This window comes from Haemorhous mexicanus, chromosome 25 (genome assembly GCF_027477595.1).
Source record: "Haemorhous mexicanus isolate bHaeMex1 chromosome 25, bHaeMex1.pri, whole genome shotgun sequence".
Classification (NCBI taxonomy): domain Eukaryota; kingdom Metazoa; phylum Chordata; class Aves; order Passeriformes; family Fringillidae; genus Haemorhous; species Haemorhous mexicanus.
The window spans coordinates 2,529,988-2,547,977 of record NC_082365.1 but is presented as its reverse complement, the minus strand read 5'-3'; the positions used below and the strand labels follow the sequence as shown (position 1 = coordinate 2,547,977).

At 57.3% G+C, this 17,990-nt stretch overlaps 1 protein-coding gene across 1 annotated transcript; it reads left to right on the top strand.

The window, feature by feature from the left end:
- Positions 1-5,689: 5,689 nt before the first annotated feature.
- On the top strand, positions 5,690-15,411 carry FMOD (fibromodulin). The gene is made up of 3 exons (XM_059867895.1): positions 5,690-5,925; positions 9,594-10,604; positions 14,923-15,411. Exons 2-3 carry the CDS (start codon positions 9,608-9,610, stop codon positions 15,072-15,074), a joined length of 1,149 nt encoding a protein of 382 aa, XP_059723878.1. The 5' UTR covers positions 5,690-5,925; positions 9,594-9,607; the 3' UTR covers positions 15,075-15,411.
- Positions 15,412-17,990: the final 2,579 nt, after the last annotated feature.

Here is a 17,990-nt window from a genome sequence, read left to right as displayed (position 1 = left end):
GGGGTGATGGGAATCCATCGGGACCCTCCCCGGGCACCGGGAATTCCAGGGGGCAGAGATCTCCGGCCAGGGAGCGGCTGGAGCAGGAGGAGGAGGAAGAGGAGGAGGAGGAGGAGGAAGAGGAGGAGGAGGAGGAGGAAAGGAGGAAGGAGGAGGAGGAGGAAAATGAGGGTTCCCTGCATGGATGGAGCAATGAGAGGTACCTGGAGAGAGGAAGAAGAAGAAGAGGAGGAAGAGGAGGAAGAGGAGGAAGATGAGGAAGAGAAAGAGAAGGAAGATGAGGAAGAGAAAGAAGATGAAGAAGAGGAGGAGGAGGAGGAAGAGGAGGAAAATGAGGGTTCCCTGCATGGATGGAGCAATGAGAGGTACCTGAAAAGAGGAAGAAGAAGAAGAGGAGGAAGAGGAGGAAGAGGAGGAAGATGAAGATGAGGAAGAGAAGGAAGATGAGGAAGAGAAAGAAGATGAAGAAGAGGAGGAAGAGGAGGAAAGCGAGGGTTCCTGCATAGGTGGAGCAATGAGAGGTACCTGGAGGGAGGAAGAAGAGGAAGATGAAGGTGAGGAAGAGGAGGAAGAGAAGGAAGATGAGGAAGAGATGGAAGAGAAGAAAGAGGAGGAAGAGGAGAGTTCCCTGCATGGATGAAGCAATCCAGAGGTACCTGGAGAGAGGAAGAAGAGGAGGATGAAGAGGAGGAAGAGAAGGAAGAAGAGGAAAGAGAGGAAGAGGAGAAAGAGAAGGAAGAGAAGGAGGATGAGGAAGAGGAGGAAGAAAAGGAAGAGGAGGAAGAAGAGGAAAAAGAGCGTTCCCTGCATGGATGGAGCAATGAGAGGTACCTGGAGAGAGGAAGAAGAGGAAGATGAAGAAGAGGAAGAGGAGGAAAACGAGGAAGATGAGGAAGAGGAGAAAGATCTGCCCGAGCAAGGCTGGAGGAGCCAAGGGATTCCTTGGATCCAGCTGGGAATCCTGACCCTGGGGTCTCCTAAAAGAGCAGCTGGGACCTCCCAATCCTCCAGGGCCAAGCTGCAAGGGGGACCCCCAGGACACACCTGGTGAGCCCCTGGGACAGGTGACCCCCTCTGGGGACAGGGACAGGGACAGCAGGAGTGGGAGGACAGAGCAGCCAGGCTGGAACTCCTCGGGAGCAAGGAAGGAGCAGAAATTTCCATGAAAAAGCAGGAAAAGGAAGCGAGGCTGACAGAGATTGATCCTCCCCTCGGCCTCGGCAGCAGCAGGGAAATGTTTTGAATTGTTTTGAAATTTTTGTTGCTTTGTTTTGTTGGGAAAAATCAGTGAGATCCTGAGAAATCTGTGTCCACCCGTGGGGAAGCTCCCGGGACTGGAGGATTAAAGGCAAAGCTGGGATGGATTTGGTGCTTCCAGATACGAAATTCCAAAGGATTTGATCAAAAACAGCTGGAAAAAATCCATCCTCAGCAAGGCCTGCTCAGTTTGGGTTGGAAAAGCAAAGCAGAGCAGAGCAGGCACGGATGAGATGCAGCCTGGGATCCTGGAATGACCACTGAGGATGGGATGGGGCCGTGATGAAGGATTTGGGATTCCAGGAATCCAGGACAGAACATTCCCAGCTCCTGTCACCAGCTCCGGGCTCCCTGTGAGCAGCCAGCAGCAGGGAATTGGTGGTTTGGGGGGAAAAATGTGGGAAAATGTCCTGGAAGTCACTTGGGAAGCAGGGATGAAAGCAGAGGGAGGAATGAGGTCCTCTCAACACCCTCCTGGTGCCAAGGGAGCCCTGCCAGGAACTTTGGGATGACTGGAGCATGAGATCCCAGGGCTGGATGGAGACAAAAAGGGGAAAGCCTCGTGGGGTTCTTCAGCTGGAAAATTCTCATTTCCCTGAGAAAATCCAGGCCTGGCTGGGGTGAGGTTGGACAGAGAGTGCTGGGATCTGTGGGGAGCAGAGGGCTGAGCTCCAGCACGTTGGAATTCCCGGGTTTAGGCTGGAAAAGGGGACGAGGCCACAGGAATGGCACAGCCAGGGCCACCTCCTGCTCCTCAGTGTCCCCTGGGAGCCACCAGGGAGGGTTCCTCCTCCAAAGGGAGATATCCCAGATCCTTTAAACTTCCAGAAGCTGGGCAGGCTGGAATTCCTGATCCAGCCTGCCTGGGGATTCTTTGCTTTTCCAGGAAAACCTCCAGGCCCTGGAATCCTTGGAGCTGCTGGCTGGAGATGCTCTGAGAGCAGGGCACAATTTCCTGGGAATTCAGCAGAATTCCACAAGAATTCCCCAGGGATTGGGCTCCCTGGGAATGGGATCCAGCCCCTCCACCCTCTCCATCATCCCAAAGCCTCCAGCCCCTCCCTGCCACGGGGGATTCCTCCTCCAGCTGCCGCCACAAGGCTCAGCGGGGATCAAAAACCTCCCCCCACCTCCCTTCCCTGGGCTTTTCCTCCCTTTCCCTGCCCTCTTTTCCCACTTTCTCCACATCCTCCCTCCCTGCAGACGGGCTGTGCTTTCCAGGCACATTTCCCATCCCAAATATTCGGGATTTCTGGCCGAGTCCCCGCTGTACAGCGTGTCCCTCCAAGCCCGGCCACTGAACTCCGCTCACATCGCTGCTCCTCCTCCTCCTCCTCTTCCTCCTCCTCAGGATCCCTGCAGGGTTCCCCCCCCCCCCCACCCCGGGAGGATGTTTTGGCTGGGAATTTTCTATGGAAAACCAGGAGAAACGGAGCGCAGAGGGGGAGCTGGCACCTGCTGAGCTCCGCTAAAGAATTCCAGGCTCCCGGGAGGATCCGGGCAAGGGCGGCCCCGGGCTCCCCCTTCCCTTCCCTTCCCTTCCCTTCCCTTCCCTTCCCTTCCCTTCCCTTCCCTTCCCTTCCCTTCCCTTCCCTTCCCTTCCCTTCCCTTCCCTTCCCTTCCCTTCCCTTCCCTTCCCTTCCCTTCCCTTCCCTTCCCTTCCCTTCCCTTCCCTTCCCTTCCCTTCCCTTCCCTTCCCTTCCCTTCCCTTCCCTTCCCTTCCCTTCCCTTCCCTTCCCTTCCCTTCCCTTCCCTTCCCTTCCCTTCCCTTCCCTTCCCTTCCCTTCCCTTCCCTTCCCTTCCCTTCCCTTCCCTTCCCTTCCCTTCCCTTCCCTTCCCTTCCCTTCCCTTCCCTTCCCTTCCCTTCCCTTCCCTTCCCTTCCCTTCCCTTCCCTTCCCTTCCCTTCCCTTCCCTTCCCTTCCCTTCCCTTCCCTTCCCTTCCCTTCCCTTCCCTTCCCTTCCCTTCCCTTCCCTTCCCTTCCCTTCCCTTCCCTTCCCTTCCCTTCCCTTCCCTTCCCTTCCCTTCCCTTCCCTTCCCTTCCCTTCCCTTCCCTTCCCTTCCCTTCCCTTCCCTTCCCTTCCCTTCCCTTCCCTTCCCTTCCCTTCCCTTCCCTTCCCTTCCCTTCCCTTCCCTTCCCTTCCCTTCCCTTCCCTTCCCTTCCCTTCCCTTCCCTTCCCTTCCCTTCCCTTCCCTTCCCTTCCCTTCCCTTCCCTTCCCTTCCCTTCCCTTCCCTTCCCTTCCCTTCCCTTCCCTTCCCTTCCCTTCCCTTCCCTTCCCTTCCCTTCCCTTCCCTTCCCTTCCCTTCCCTTCCCTTCCCTTCCCTTCCCTTCCCTTCCCTTCCCTTCCCTTCCCTAACCTTCCCTAACCTTCCCTAACCTTCCCTAACCTTCCCTAACCTTCCCTAACCTTCCCTTCCCAAACCTTCCCAAACCTTCCCAAACCTTCCCAAACCTTCCCAAACCTTCCCAAACCTTCCCAAACCTTCCCTTCCCAAACCTTCCCTTCCCAAACCTTCCCAAACCTTCCCAAACCTTCCCAAACCTTCCCAAACCTTCCCAAACCTTCCCAAACCTTCCCTTCCCAAACCTTCCCAAACCTTCCCAAACCTTCCCAAACCTTCCCAAACCTTCCCTTCCCAAACCTTCCCTTCCCAAACCTTCCCTTCCCAAACCTTCCCAAACCTTCCCTTCCCAAACCTTCCCTTCCCAAACCTTCCCAAACGTTCCCTTCCCAAACCTTCCCTCTCCTTTCCCTGCAGGAGGAAATGCTGGGAGAGGCCGGGAAGAGCCTCAGGATGGGGATGGGGACAGGGACAGGGGCAGGGACAGCTCTGCAGGACCCCCCAGGGGCTCTGGGATGAGCCCCAAAATCTCTTCCCAAGCATGGATCACCCTCGGGACACGCTCCCTGTTCTTAGCCCCCCATTCCCAGCCTGGAGCCTCGAGGGAGGGATGAGATCCCAAATCCTGGGGATGGATGAAATCCCAGATCCCAGGGATGAATGAGATCCCAAATCCTGGGGGGATGGAGGAGACCCCAAATCCCGGGAGGACGGCTGAGTTCCCAAATCCCAGCAGATGGCTGAGTTCCCAAACCCCAGAGGATGGCTGAGATCCCAAATCCTGGTGGGATGGATGAGACCCCAAATCCCAGGGAGATGGATGAGACCCCAAATCCTGGGGATGGATGAGACCCCAAATCCTGGTGGGATGGATGAGATCCCAAATCCTGGTGGGATGGATGAGATCCCAGATCCTGGGGGATGGATGAGACCCCAAATCCTGGGGAAGGATGGGATACCAAATCCTGGTGGGATGGATGGGATACCAAATCCTGGGGATGGATGGGATACCAAATCCCAGGGGATGGATGAGACCCCAGATCCTGGTGGGATGGATGAGATCCCAAATCCTGGGGATGGATGGGATACCAAATCCCGGGGGGACAGCTGAGTTCCCAAATCCCAGAGGATGGCTGAGATCCCAAATCCTGGTGGGATGGACGAAACCTCCAAATCCTGGTGGGATGGATGAGATCCCAAATCCCAGGGGGATGGAGGAGACCCCAAATCCCGGGAGGCTGGCTGAGTTCCCAAATCCTGGGGGATGGATGAGACCTCAAATCCTGGGGGATGGATGAGACCTCAAATCCTGGGGGATGGATGAGATCCCAAATCCTGGTGGGATGGATGAGACCCCAAATCCTGGTGGGATGGATGAGATACCTAATCCCAGGGGGATGGAGGAGACCCCAAATCCTGGGGATGGAGGAGACCCCAAATCCTGGGGATGGAGGAGACCCCAAATCCCAGGAGGCTGGCTGAGTTCCCAAATCCTGGTGGGATGGATGAAAACCCCCAAATCCTGGTGGGATGGATGAAACCCCCAAATCCTGGGGGATGGCTGAGACCCCCAACCCCACGTGGACCTTCCCAGCCTGCAGCAATGCCAGCTTGGCAACCCCACTCTGCCAAATCCGAAGACAAATTCCCGCTGTCACAGTGGCCCCTTTGGTAGGGAATTTATTTACTTTGGATGCTGCTGCCTTATCGTCCATGGAAATGTTTATCCCAAATATTTAACGGCAGCCCTGCACAAACTGAGGCTTCCTGGGGAGCACTCGGAGCAGGGCCCACACCTCCCCTCCTGGTAGTGTGAAAATTCAGGAAAATCCCTTGTTTTCCCCCAAAAATCACATCCTCAGCACCCCCAAAACCTGATATTCTCTAAGCTGGCCAGAGGCCTCCTCGCAGCTCCCTGATGAGAAACGCAGGAGAGCCCTGAAAAACATCATCCCAAGGCCGCTAAGTCGTTAAGCAGAGGGAGCCGGGAAAGTGCCAACACTCCTGAGAGAAAAGGCTGGAGAGAGAGAGGAGGGAGAGGAGGGAGAGGAGGGAGAGGGAGGAAAGAAATCGCAGGTTATTTATAACGCCAGGCAGCACCAGGGGCTCGCCAGTCTCTCCTGCAAAGCTGCGGCTGCGAGGTCACTCCCCGAAAATCCCGAAAATCCCGAAATCCCGGCCGAGCCCGTGCCCTGCCAGCGCAAGATTCGCTCCGGGATCCGGGGCGGGCACCCGGCGCTGCGGCTCGGGAGCCTCCCCCCCTCCCATGCTGCCGGTGCCACGGCACAGCCCGCAGCAGCCTTTGCACAGGAGGAGCGCAGCTCGGTGAGTCCAGCTCGGCGTTTGTCAGGCAGTTTTTAAGGGGTTTTTTATTATTTATTTGGGGTTTTTTTTTATTTGGAAGCCTGATTTCCATCCCCGTGCCCCGGCTGCGCATGGCAGCGCCAGGGGTGGCACAGCTGGAGAGACGGAGCTGCTGGAGAGGGACTTCCCCTCCTGCCCACTTCTCCCGGTGCCCATCTCCCTTCCCACCCACTTCTCCCGGTGCCCATCTCCCTCCTGCCCACTTCTCCTGGTGCCCATCTCCCTTCCTGCCCACTTCTCCTGGTGCCCATCTCCCTCCTGCCCACTTCTCCTGGTGCCCATCTCCCTCCTGCCCACTTTTCCTGGTGCCCATCTCCCTTCCCACCCACTTCTCCCAGTGCCCATCTCCCTCCTGCCCACTTCTCCCGGTGCCCATCTCCCTTCCCACCCACTTCTCCTGGTGCCCATCTCCCTCCTGCCCACTTCTCCCGGTGCCCATCTCCCTTCCCACCCACTTCTCCCGGTGCCCATCTCCCTTCCCACCCACTTCTCCCGGTGCCCATCTCCCTCCTGCCCACTTCTCCCGGTGCCCATCTCCCTCCTGCCCACTTCTCCCGGTGCCCACCTCTCCTGCTGCCCGATTCTCCTGCTGCTTCTCTCTCCTGCCCACTTTTCCTGATGCCATCTCCCTTCCCATTCACTTCTGCTGCCCCTCTCTCCTGCCCATCTCTCCTCCTGCTGCCCCTCTCCCTTCCCACCCCTTTTCCTCATGCCCATCTCCCCTCCTGCCCACTTTTCCTGGCGTCCTTCTCCCTTCCCTCTTTTCCTGCTGCTCCTCTCCCATCCCACCCATCTCCCCTCCCGCTCCTCTGCCACCTCCATGCCCACTTCTCTGGGATCTGGGCACCTTCCCTGATGTCCATCCAGGCTGGGCAGAGCCCCCCCATCCCATCCCAAGGATCCCATGGATCCCATCCCACGGATCCCATCCCATCCCATCCCACAGATCCCATCCCATCCCATCCCATCCCAAGGATCCCATGGATCCCATCCCATGGATCCCATCCCACAGATCCCATCCCATCCCACGGATCCCATCCCAGGTTCCATGACCCCACAGCTGGCCCCAAACCCTTGGCAGGAGGAGCTGACCCCACTGCAGCCCCTGGCACAGGACAGGGACACCAGGAGGGGACGGGGACCTCAGGGCCAGATCCCACCCCAAACCCAGGGAGAGAACCCCACAAACAACGGGGGGACAGCGCGGGGTGCTGGGGACACATTTGGGGTCACCACAGGGTTGAAGGGGGGCACTGGGAAGGGTGGGGGGACACCAGGGATGGGCTCTGATCCCAGGGATGGGGATTTCCCCCCAGAGATGGGAATTTCACCCCCAGGTATGGGGTCTTTGCCCCCAGGGATGGGGGTTTGCCCCCGTGGATGGGGTTTTGCCCCCAGGGATGGGGTTTTGCCCCCGTGGATGGGGGTTTTCCTCCAGGGATGGGGTTTTGCCCCCAGGGATGGGGGTTTTGCCCCCGTGGATGGGGGTTTGCCCCCAGGGATGGGGTTTTTCCCCCAGGGATGGGGTTTTGCCCCCGTGGATGGGGTTTTCCCCCTGTGGATGGGGGGTTTGCCCCCGTGGATGGGGTTTTGCCCCCAGGGATGGGGGGTTTGCCCCCAGGGATGGGGGGTTTGCCCCCAGGGATGGGGTTTTGCCCCCGTGGATGGGGGGTTTGCCCCCGTAGATGGGGGGTTTGCCCCCAGGGATGGGGTTTTGCCCCCAGGGATGGGGTTTTGCCCCAAAGGGGCCCCCAAGAAGGGGCTGCCAAGAGGGTGGAGAAGCTGCAGGCTCTGGTATGAGAGCAGGCACAGAGCCCTGGAGCAGCAGGAGGAGGAGGAGGAGGAGGAACTCCTCTGCCCCTGCCAAGCTCCCCGTGGCACTCAGCATCCCCCAGGATCCCGTCCCGAGCACACGGAGCAGGGAAAAAGGACAAACCCAGGCCTTGCCAAGCCTGGATCCCTCAATCCCTCATTTTTCCCGTGCCAGGGTGGCAGGGCAGGGCCCTCTGTGTGTGCCAGGCCGGGTGTCCCCTCCTTGCTGCAGGTTGGGGACACAGCCAGGGGCCACCAGGTGACCTCAGGGACGACAAAAAGGGGACACTGGTCCCTGCTGTCCCTGCTGGTTCCTGCTGTCCCTATTGGTCCCTGCTGTCCCTACTGGTCCCTCTTGGTCACTGCTGTCCCTGCTGGTCCCTACTGGTCCCTGCTGTCCCCGCTGTCCCTGCTGGTCCCTACTGGTCCCTACTGGTCCCTGCTGGTCTCTGCTGTCCCTGCTGGTCCCTGCTGTCCCCTGCTGTCCTGCCGGAGCAGAGCTGGCAGTGACACCCTCCCAGCCACGTAGGATCCTCTCCCGCTCCCAGCAGCCAAATTCCTGGAGGGATTTCAAGCTGCCTGGCTGCAGGAACACCCCGTGTGCTCATTTATCCCGGGATGAGGAGGATGGATGACTCCAGGGCTGGAATCCTCCCTCTGCAGCCCCACCTGGCCACGGGGATCAGGGATGGGTTTGCCTCATTCCCTGCTCTCCTCTGTCCCCTCTCCCTGGTCACACCAAGGGTGCTGTCCCTTCTTGTGCCCGGGGAAATGGGAGCTTGGGAGAGGTTTCAGCTCCAAAATCGGGCAGGATTTGTTTACCAGGATGTGCATCCTGCGTTTCTGTGGGGGAAGGGAGAGCTGGATGAAACCCACAGTGATTCCTGTCACCAGCAGAGCATAAATAGCTCCTTCAAAAGATGCCTCGAGCTCCTTCAAAAGGCTCCTCAGGCTCCCAAAATCGCCCTGATCCGGCAGATTCCCCTCTCAGCCTGAGAATTCAAATCCCTTCTCCGAGGGGATCCAAATTCCTTCTCCTCCCTCCCATGCAGAGCCAACCCCGTGTGACCCCAGACAGATCCGAGTGTCCCCAGGCTCTGTCCTCCACCCAGGAACTGGGATGGAGTTGGCCAGAAACCAGGATCTCACCAGCACATCTCCACCGGGCTGGAGATTCCTCCCAGATCTCCACCAGGAATGGAGGTTCCTCCCAAGCCCCCACTGGGAGGGAGTTTTCTTCCAAATCTCCACTGAGGAATGAGGCTCCTCCCAAATTTTCCACTGGAATGGAGGTTTCTCCCAAATCTCCACCAGGGATGGAGGTTCCCCCAAATTTCCACTGGGAGGGAGGTTTTTCCCAAATCTCCACTGGTTTCTCCCAGATCTCCACCAGGAAGGGAGGTTTTTCCCAAATCTCCACCAGTTCCTCCCTAATCTCCACCAGGGATGGAGGTTCCCCCCCAGATTTCCACTGGGAGGGAGGTTTTCCCAAATCTCCACCGGTTCCTCCCAAATCTCCAACAGGGATGGAGGTTCCCCCCCAAATTTCCACTGGGAGGAAGGTTTCTCCCAAATCTCCACTGGTTTCTCCCAGATCTCCAGCAGGGAGGGAGGTTCCCCCCAAATCTCCACCGGTTCCCCCCAAATCTCCACCAGGGCTGGAATTTTCTCCAAGGTGAAAAGTGGGAAGATCACATAACTCCACCCAGGGGAAGCCTCCACAGCCGGGGGTTTTTGGGTAGGATTCCCTCCTCTCCTGCTCCTCCAGCCCTGCCTCCCCCTCCATCTCATCCTCCCACGCCTTCATCCCCTCTCAGGTCCCTCCAGCGCCATGCCTCGGGCCACCACCCTCATCCTCATCCTGGCCGGGCTCTGCGTGTCCTCCTTGGGCCAGTACAACGAGGAGGAGGACCTGGCGTGGCTCCAGTACTACCTGCGGCAGTCCCGCGTCTCCTCCTACAACTACGTGCCCTACTACGAGGAGGAGAGCCCCGCGTACGCCTACTCCTACCCCTCCGCCACCGACACCGAGCCGGAGCCCGAGCCCGAGCCGCAGCAGGCGGCGCCCTGGCGGTGTCCCCAAGAGTGTGACTGTCCCCCCAACTTCTCCTCGGCCATGTACTGCGACACGCGCAACCTGCGCTACCTGCCCTTCGTGCCCTCGCGGATGAAGTACGTCTATTTCCAGAACAATCTCATCACCTCCATCCAGGAGGGCGCCTTCGACAACGCCACCGAGCTGGAGTGGCTGGCGCTGCACAACAACCAGATCGGCAGTGAGAAGGTGGGGAAAAGGGTTTTTGGGAAGCTGCAGCGCCTGGAGAGGCTCTACATGAACAACAACAACCTGACCAGGCTGCCCAGCCCGCTGCCGCGCTCGCTGCGCGAGCTCCACCTCTCCTACAACCAGATCTCCAAGGTGCCTTCCAACGCTCTGGAGGGGCTGGAGAACCTCACGGCGCTCTACCTCAGCCACAACTTCATCTTCGAGATGGGCGCGTCCCTCAAGGGGCTCAAGTCGTTGATCCTGGCCGACCTGAGCTACAACAACCTGAGGAAGGTCCCCGACGGGCTGCCGGCCTCCCTGGAGCAGCTCTACCTGGAGTACAACTACATCAACGCCATCCCCGACGAGTATTTCCAGGTGTCCCCCCGGCTGCTCTACGTGAGGATGTCCCACAACAGCCTGACCAACCAAGGGCTCTCCAGCAACACCTTCAACAGCAGCAGCATCCTGGAGCTGGACCTCTCCTACAACCGGCTGCAGAAGATCCCGCGGGTCAACACCAACCTGGAGAACCTCTACCTGCAGGGGAACCAGATCGACGGTGAGCAGGGCTGGGGAAGGGGGTGGGGAACCCACAGGAACCGCCTGAGGGGTGCTTTGAGCAGGATTTTGGGGTTCCTGAGGGTTCCTGAGTGAGGAGGGGGTGGGAGCTGTCCCATCCTGGAGGTTTGGAGCAGGATTTTGGGGTTCCTGAGGGTTCCTGAGCAAGGACAGGATGGGAGCTGTTCCAGCCTGGAGACTTTGAGCAGGATTTTGGGGTTCCTGAGGGTTCCTGGGCGAGGACGGGGTGGGAGCTGTCCCTGCTTTGAGCAGGAATTTGGGGTTCCTGAGGGTTCCTGAGGGTTCCTGGGCGAGGAGGGGTGGGAACTGTCCCAGCCTGGAGGTTTGGAGCAGGATTTTGGGGTTCCTGAGGGTTCCTGAGTGAGGAGGTGGTGGGAGCTGTCCCAGCCCGGAGGCTTTGAGCAGGAATTTGGGGTTCCTGAGGGTTCCTGGGCGAGGAGGGGGTGGGAGCTGTCCCAGCCTGGAGGTTTGGAGCAGGATTTTGGGGTTCCTGAGGGTTCCTGAGCAAGGAGGGGGTGGGAGCTGTCCCTGCTTTGAGCAGGATTTTGGGGTTCCTGAGGGTTCCTGAGCAAGGAGGGGGTGGGAGCTGTCCCAGCCTGGAGGGCTCCCGTGGGATCCCTGCACTGGATTTTGGGGGTTCCGGGGAGCCTGAGCATCTCCGGGGGTTGGAGATGGTGGAAAGCAGGGGGTGAACCGGCTGGGGAGGGGTCAGGAGGGGTCACAGCAGTGGGCAGAGCTGGGGGTCCCCACGGCCACGCTGGGGACACGGGGCACACTGGGCAGTGCCAGCACAGGGGACAGGGACATTGCCCAGTGCCAGCACAGGGGACAGTGACATTGCCCAGTGCCAGCACAGGGGACAGGGACATTGCCCAGTGCCAGCACACGGGACAGGGACATTCCCTGGTGGCAGCACAGGGGACAGGGACATTCCCTGGTGGCAGCACAGGGGACAGTGACATTGCCCGGTGCCAGCACAGGGGACAGGGACATTCCCTGGTGGCAGCACAGGGGACAGGGACATTCCCTGGTGGCAGCACAGGGGACAGGGACATTGCCCGGTGCCAGCACAGGGGACAGGGACATTCCCTGGTGGCAGCACAGGGGACAGGGACATTGCCCGGTGCCCAGGGCCAGCACAGCCCCTGTGTCCCCAGAGTCCCCAGCTGAGGGCCCTGTCCTTCCCCCGGGAGCTCCCATCCCGGTGTCCCGGCAGCCCCGCGCTGCCTCCCCCCAGCACAAACAAACCAAGGGAATGGATTGTTCTGGATCCTTCTGGATCGTTCTGGATCGTTCTGGGGCTGTGCTCATAAAAACGGGCTGGGAAAACCAACCCCGAGCTAGAACTGCCGGGAAAAACCGGCCCTGCTCCCCTCACCTGCCAGGACCTGAGGGCAGGGCTGGGATGGGATGGGAATGGGAACGGGAATGGGAAATGGGAACTGGGATGGGAAATGGGAATGGGGATGGGAAATGGGGATGGGAATGGGGAATTGGGAATTGGGATGGGAATTGGGATGGGAATTGGGATGGGGTTGGGATGAAATGGGAATTAGGGTGGGGTTGGAAATGGGAATGGGGATGGGAAATGGAAAGGGAATGGGATGGGAATGGAATAGAAATGGGGTTGGGATGGAAATGGGAAATGGGGGTGAGAAATGGGGATGAGGATGAGGATGGGAATGGGGATGGGGATAGGAATGGGAAATGGGGATAGGATTTGGGATGGGGATAGGATTTGGGATGGGGATGGGGACGGGATGAGAAACGGGAATGGGAACAGGAACAGGAATGGGAATGGAGATGGGAATGGGGATGGGAACGGGATGAGAAATGGGAATGGGAACAGGAACAGGAATGGGAATGGAGATGGGAATGGGGATGGGAAGGTGTCAGTGCAGCCATCAGCTGTTGCAGGGAAAACACAGAACCGCGCAGCGAGGAGCTGCCAGCAGCACAGACACGGGAACAGATTCCCAAATGTTTGCTTTCCAAACCGGAGCTGCCGCCGTCTGCCCACAAACGCCGCGGAGCCACCGCCGGCTCCTCCTCCTCCTCCTCCTCCTCCTCCTCCTCCTCCTCCGCGGGTCCTGCTGACCTTCACAGCCCCCCAAAACCGGAGACGCGGCTCCAGGAGCGCGGCTCCAGCCCCTCTGGAGCACCCGGAGCGCGGTCCTGCCCCTCCGCCCCACCGAGGGTCCCTCGGTGGGTGCAGCCCCCAAATCCCAGCGCTCCCCCCCAGCATCCCGCTGCCTCTTCCAGCAGCAGCCCGGCCTGGAGCTCTGCTGCCCTCTAGGCTCAAATCCTGCACGGAAAAAAAAACCCAAAAAATGTATTTTGGAGTTTGTTCCATCTCCCGCTTCCAAACGCAGCCTGGGCTGGGCTGGGCTGGAATTTCCCTGCCTGGCGCTGGCAGCAGAGGAGCGCAGAGGGGACGGCTGGGATGGGGACAGGGACATCCCCGCTCCTGGACACGCTGCCCGAGGGTCCCACAGTGGCCAGAGGGGTCGGGGCACGGAGGCTGCAGCACAGGAAGCCTCCAAAAGAGGCCGGAAAGGCAAATCCTGATGGAAAGCAAAGTTTTCTGTCTGACTCCACCCTCCGAGCGCTCCAGCCCGGCTGGGCAGGGAAGATTCCAAACCCTCCTGCTCCTCCTGGCCAGGAGCACCAGGAGCTCTTTTAGTTTGAGGGGTTGAGTCCAAACCTGCGGGAAAAATCAGCAAATTTGGGCTGCTCCCGTTTTTTTCCCCCCTGCCTGCCTCAACACAAAGCAGCTCTGGGAGGTGGATCCCTCAGAACAGAGAATTTCCCACCAAAAATCCACTCTGGGGAAGGCTGTGGGGGATTCAGCTCCAGGGATGGCTTGAGAAGGCTGAGCTGGAACAGGGAGCAGACAGAGCTAAGGAATAAAGCAGGGATTTATTCCAAGGATCTCCTCCATGGATCCACCTTGGGCAGCACAAGAGCCCAGCCAGGGCTGCACCCAAGGTGAACCAAAATGGCCACAAAATGAACCCAAAATGGTCACAGAATGAACCCAAAATGGTCACAGAATGAACCCAAAATGGTCACAAGATGAACCCAAAATGGTCACAGAATGAACCCAAAATGGTCACAGAATGAACCCAAAATAGTCACAAGATGGACCCAAAATGAGGAAAATGGTCACAAAATGAACCCAAAATGAGCCAAAATGCTGACAAAATGAACCCAAAATGGTCACAAAATGAACCCAAAATGGTCACAAAATGAACCCAAAATGGTCACAAAATGAACCCAAGGTGAACCCAAAATGAACTCAAGATGACCCAAAATGACACAAAATGGACCCAAGATGAACCAAAATGGTCACAAAGTGAACTTAAGATGGGGCAAGATGGTCACAAAATGAATCCAAAATGGTCACAAAATGAACCCAAAATGGTCACAGAATGAACCCAAAATGGTCACAAAATGAACCCAAGGTGAACCCAAAATGAACTCAAGATAACCCAAAATGACACAAAATGAACCCAAGATGGACCAAAAATGGTCACAAAATGAACCCAAGATGGACCCAAAATGAACCCAAGATGAACCAAAATGATACAAAATGAACCCAAGATGGACCAAAAATGGTCACAAAATGAACCCAAAATTACCCAAAATGGTCACAAAATGAACCCAAAATGAGGCAAAACCGTCACAAAATGAACCCAAAATGGTTACAGAATGAACCCAAGATGACCCAAAATGGCACAAAATGAACCCAAGATGACCCAAAATGGCACAAAATGAACCCAAAATGAGGCAAAACCGTCACAAAATGAACCCAAAATGGCACAAAATGAACCCAAGATGACCCAAAACGGCACAAAATGAACCCAAGATGACCCAAAATGGCACAAAACGGACATCTGGTCACGGGGTCTCTCACTTTTACAAGTTCTGCTCCATTTGCATCTTGGAGTTCACTGCCCAATTCCAGCTTTAGCCCGTGCAGTCCCATCCTTGTTTTCCTCCCTCCATTCCGTTGTTTTCTGTGCTCTTGGGCTTGAGATTTGGATAATTTCTCTTGGCCCCCACTAGAGCAGGAACTCACCATCGTGGGGGTTCGTGTTAGGGGAGGTGAATCCCTAACACTATCCCCTAACACCAACCCCAAACTCTCACCCAAAAGCGCCAAAAACCCCAAAAACCCCCCAAAAACCTCCCAAAAACCCCCAAAAAAACCCCAAAAAAACCCCCAAAAAACCCCAAAAAAACCCCAAAAAAACCCCAAAAAAACCCCGAGGCCTCACCCCCTCCTGTCCCCACAGAGTTCTCCATCAGCAGCTTCTGCTCCGTGGTGGACGTCATGAACTACTCGCGGCTGCAGGTGCTGCGCCTGGACGGCAACGCCATCAAACGCAACGCCGTGCCCCCGGACGCGCCGCTCTGCCTGCGCCGCGCCACCGTCATCGAGATCTGAGCCCCCCTCGCCACCACCCCAGGACTCGTGTCCCCTCCCTCCCGGGGGATTCCCGCCTTCCTGCTTCTCCTCCCGGCTCGGCTTCGCGGCGCGCTCCCGGAATTGTTCCTTTGGCGCTCGGGTCCCGGCTCTGAGCCCGCCAGGGACCGTGGGCACCTCCCGGCCCAGGATGGGGTGGGGCACAGCAGGGTGGGGCTCATCCCGCCTTGGGCAGGGGGAAATCCCGGTCCTGATCCCAAATCCGGGTCCGAACCCCCTGGGAGAGCATCCTTACAGGGGGATCTGACCCAGAAGGAGCATCTTTCCAGGGGGATCTGACCCTTTTTCCATGGGGAAATCCCAAATCTGGGTCTGAACCCCCTGGGAGAGCATCCTTACAGGGGGATCTGACCCAGAAGGAGCATCCTTCCAGGGGGATCTGACCCTTTTTCCATGGGGAAATCCCAAATCCTGATCCCAAACCCGGGTCTGAACCCCCTGGGAGAGCATCCTTCCATGGGGATCTGACCCAGAAGGAGCATCTTTCCAGGGGGATCAGACCCAGAAGGAGCATCTTTCCAGGGGGATCAGACCCAGAAGGAGCATCTTTCCAGGGGGATCAGACCCTTTTTCCATGGGGAAATCCCAATCCTGATCCTAAATCCAGGTCTGAATCCCCTAGGAGGAGCATCCTTCCATGACGATCTGACCCTTTTTCCATGGGGAAATCCCAAATCCCGATCCCAAATCTGGATCTGAACCCCTGGGAGCGCATCCTTCCATGGGGATCAGACCCTTTTTCCATGGGGAAATCCCAAGGGGATCTGACCCTTTGTCTATGGGGAAATCCCAAATCCCGATCCCAAATCCGGGTCTGAACCCCTTGGGAGAGCATCCTTCCATGGGGATCTGACCCAGAAGGAGCATCTTTCCAGGGGGATCTGACCCTTTTTCCATGGGGAAATCTCAAATCCTGATCCCAAATCCGGGTCTGAACCCCCTGGGAGAGCATCCTTACAGGGGGATCAGACCCTTTTTCCATGGGGAAATCCAATGAGGATCTGACCCTTTTTCCATGGGGAAATCTCAATCCCAAATCTGGGTCTGAACCCCCTGAAAGGAGCATCCTTCCATGGGGATCTGACCCTTTTTCCATGGGGAAATCCCAAATCCTGATCCCAAATCTGGATCGGAATCCCCTGGGAGGAGCATTGTTCCATGGGGGATCAGACCCAGAAGGAGCATCCTTCCATGGGGATCAGACCCTTTTTCCATGGGAAAATCCCAAATCCTGATCCTAAATCCGGGTCTGAATCCCCTGGGAGAGCATCCTTCCAGGGGGATCTGACCCTTTTTCCATGGGGAAATCTCAATCCCAAATCTGGATTGGAACCCCCTGGGAGAGCATCCTTCCAGGAGGATCTGACCCTTTTTCCATGGGAAACCCCAAATCCCGATCCCAAATCTGGGTCTGAATCCCCTGAAAGGAGCATCCTTCCATGGGGATCTGACCCTTTTTCCATGGGGAAATCCCAAATCCTGATCCCAAATCTGGATCTGAACCCCCTGGGAGCGCATCCTTCCCTGGGGATCTGACCCTTTCTCCATGGGGAAATCCAATGAGGATCTGACCCTTTTTCCATGGGGAAATCCCAAATCCCGATCCCAAATCTGGGCCTGAATCCCCTGAAAGGAGCATCCTTCCATGGGGATCCGACCCTTTTTCCATGGGGAAATCCCAAATCCCGATCCCAAATCTGGGTCTGAACCCCCTGGGAGAGCATCCTTCCATGGGGATCAGACCCTTTTTCCATGGGGAAATCCAATGACGATCTGACCCTTTTTCCATGGGGAAATCCCAAATCCTGATCCCAAATCTGGGTCTGAATCCCCTGGGAGTAGCATCCTTCCATGGGGATCTGACCCTTTCTCCATGGGGAAATCTCAATCCCAATCTCGATCCCAAATCTGGATTGGAACCCCCTGGGAGAGCATTCTTCCAGGAGGATCTGACCCTTTTTCCATGGGAAATCCCAAATCCCAATCCCAAATCTGGATTGGAATCCCCTGAAAGGAGCATCCTTCCATGGGGATCTGACCCTTTTTCCATGGGGAAATCCAATGACGATCTGACCCTTTTTCCATGGGGAAATCCCAAATCCCGATCCCAAATCTGGATTGGAACCCCCTGGGAGAGCATCCTTCCATGGGGATCAGACCCTTTTTCCATGGGGAAATCCCAAATCCTGATCCCAAACCCGGGTCTGAATCCCCTGGGAGGAGCATCCTTCCATGGGGATCAGACCCAGAAGGAGCATCTTTCCAGGGGGATCTGACCCTTTTTCCATGGGAAAATCCCAAATCCTGATCCCAAATCCGGGTCTGAACCCCCTGGGAGAGCATCCTTACAGGGGGATCAGACCCTTTTTCCATGGGGAAATCCAATGAGGATCTGACCCTTTTTCCATGGGGAAATCCCAAATCCTGATCCCAAATCTGGATCGGAATCCCGTGGGAGGAGCATCCTTCCATGGGGGATCAGACCCAGAAGGAGCATCATTCCATGGGGATCTGACCCTTTCTCCATGGGGAAATCCAATGAGGATCTGACCCTTTTTCCATGGGGAAATCTCAATCCCAAATCTGGGCCTGAATCCCCTGAAAGGAGCATCCTTCCATGGGGATCTGACCCTTTTTCTATGGGGAAATCCCAAATCCCGATCCCAAATCCGGGTCTGAACCCCCTGGGAGAGCATCCTTCCATGGGGATCTGACCCTTTCTCCATGGGGAAATCTCAATCCCAATCCTGATCCCAAATCTGGATCGGAATCCCGTGGGAGGAGCATCCTTCCAGGGGGATCTGACCCAGAAGGAGCATCCTTCCATGGGGATCTGACCCTTTTTCCATGGGGAAATCCCAAATCCTGATCCTAAAT

Bases quoted from the DNA above. Each gene is read 5' to 3' on its own strand.
- FMOD (XM_059867895.1), top strand. From the start codon at position 9,608: ATGCCTCGGGCCACCACCCTCATCCTCATCCTGGCCGGGCTCTGCGTG. The intron at 10,605-14,922 runs GTGAGCAGGGCT...CTGTCCCCACAG, and splicing joins GCAGGGGAACCAGATCGACG to AGTTCTCCATCAGCAGCTTC.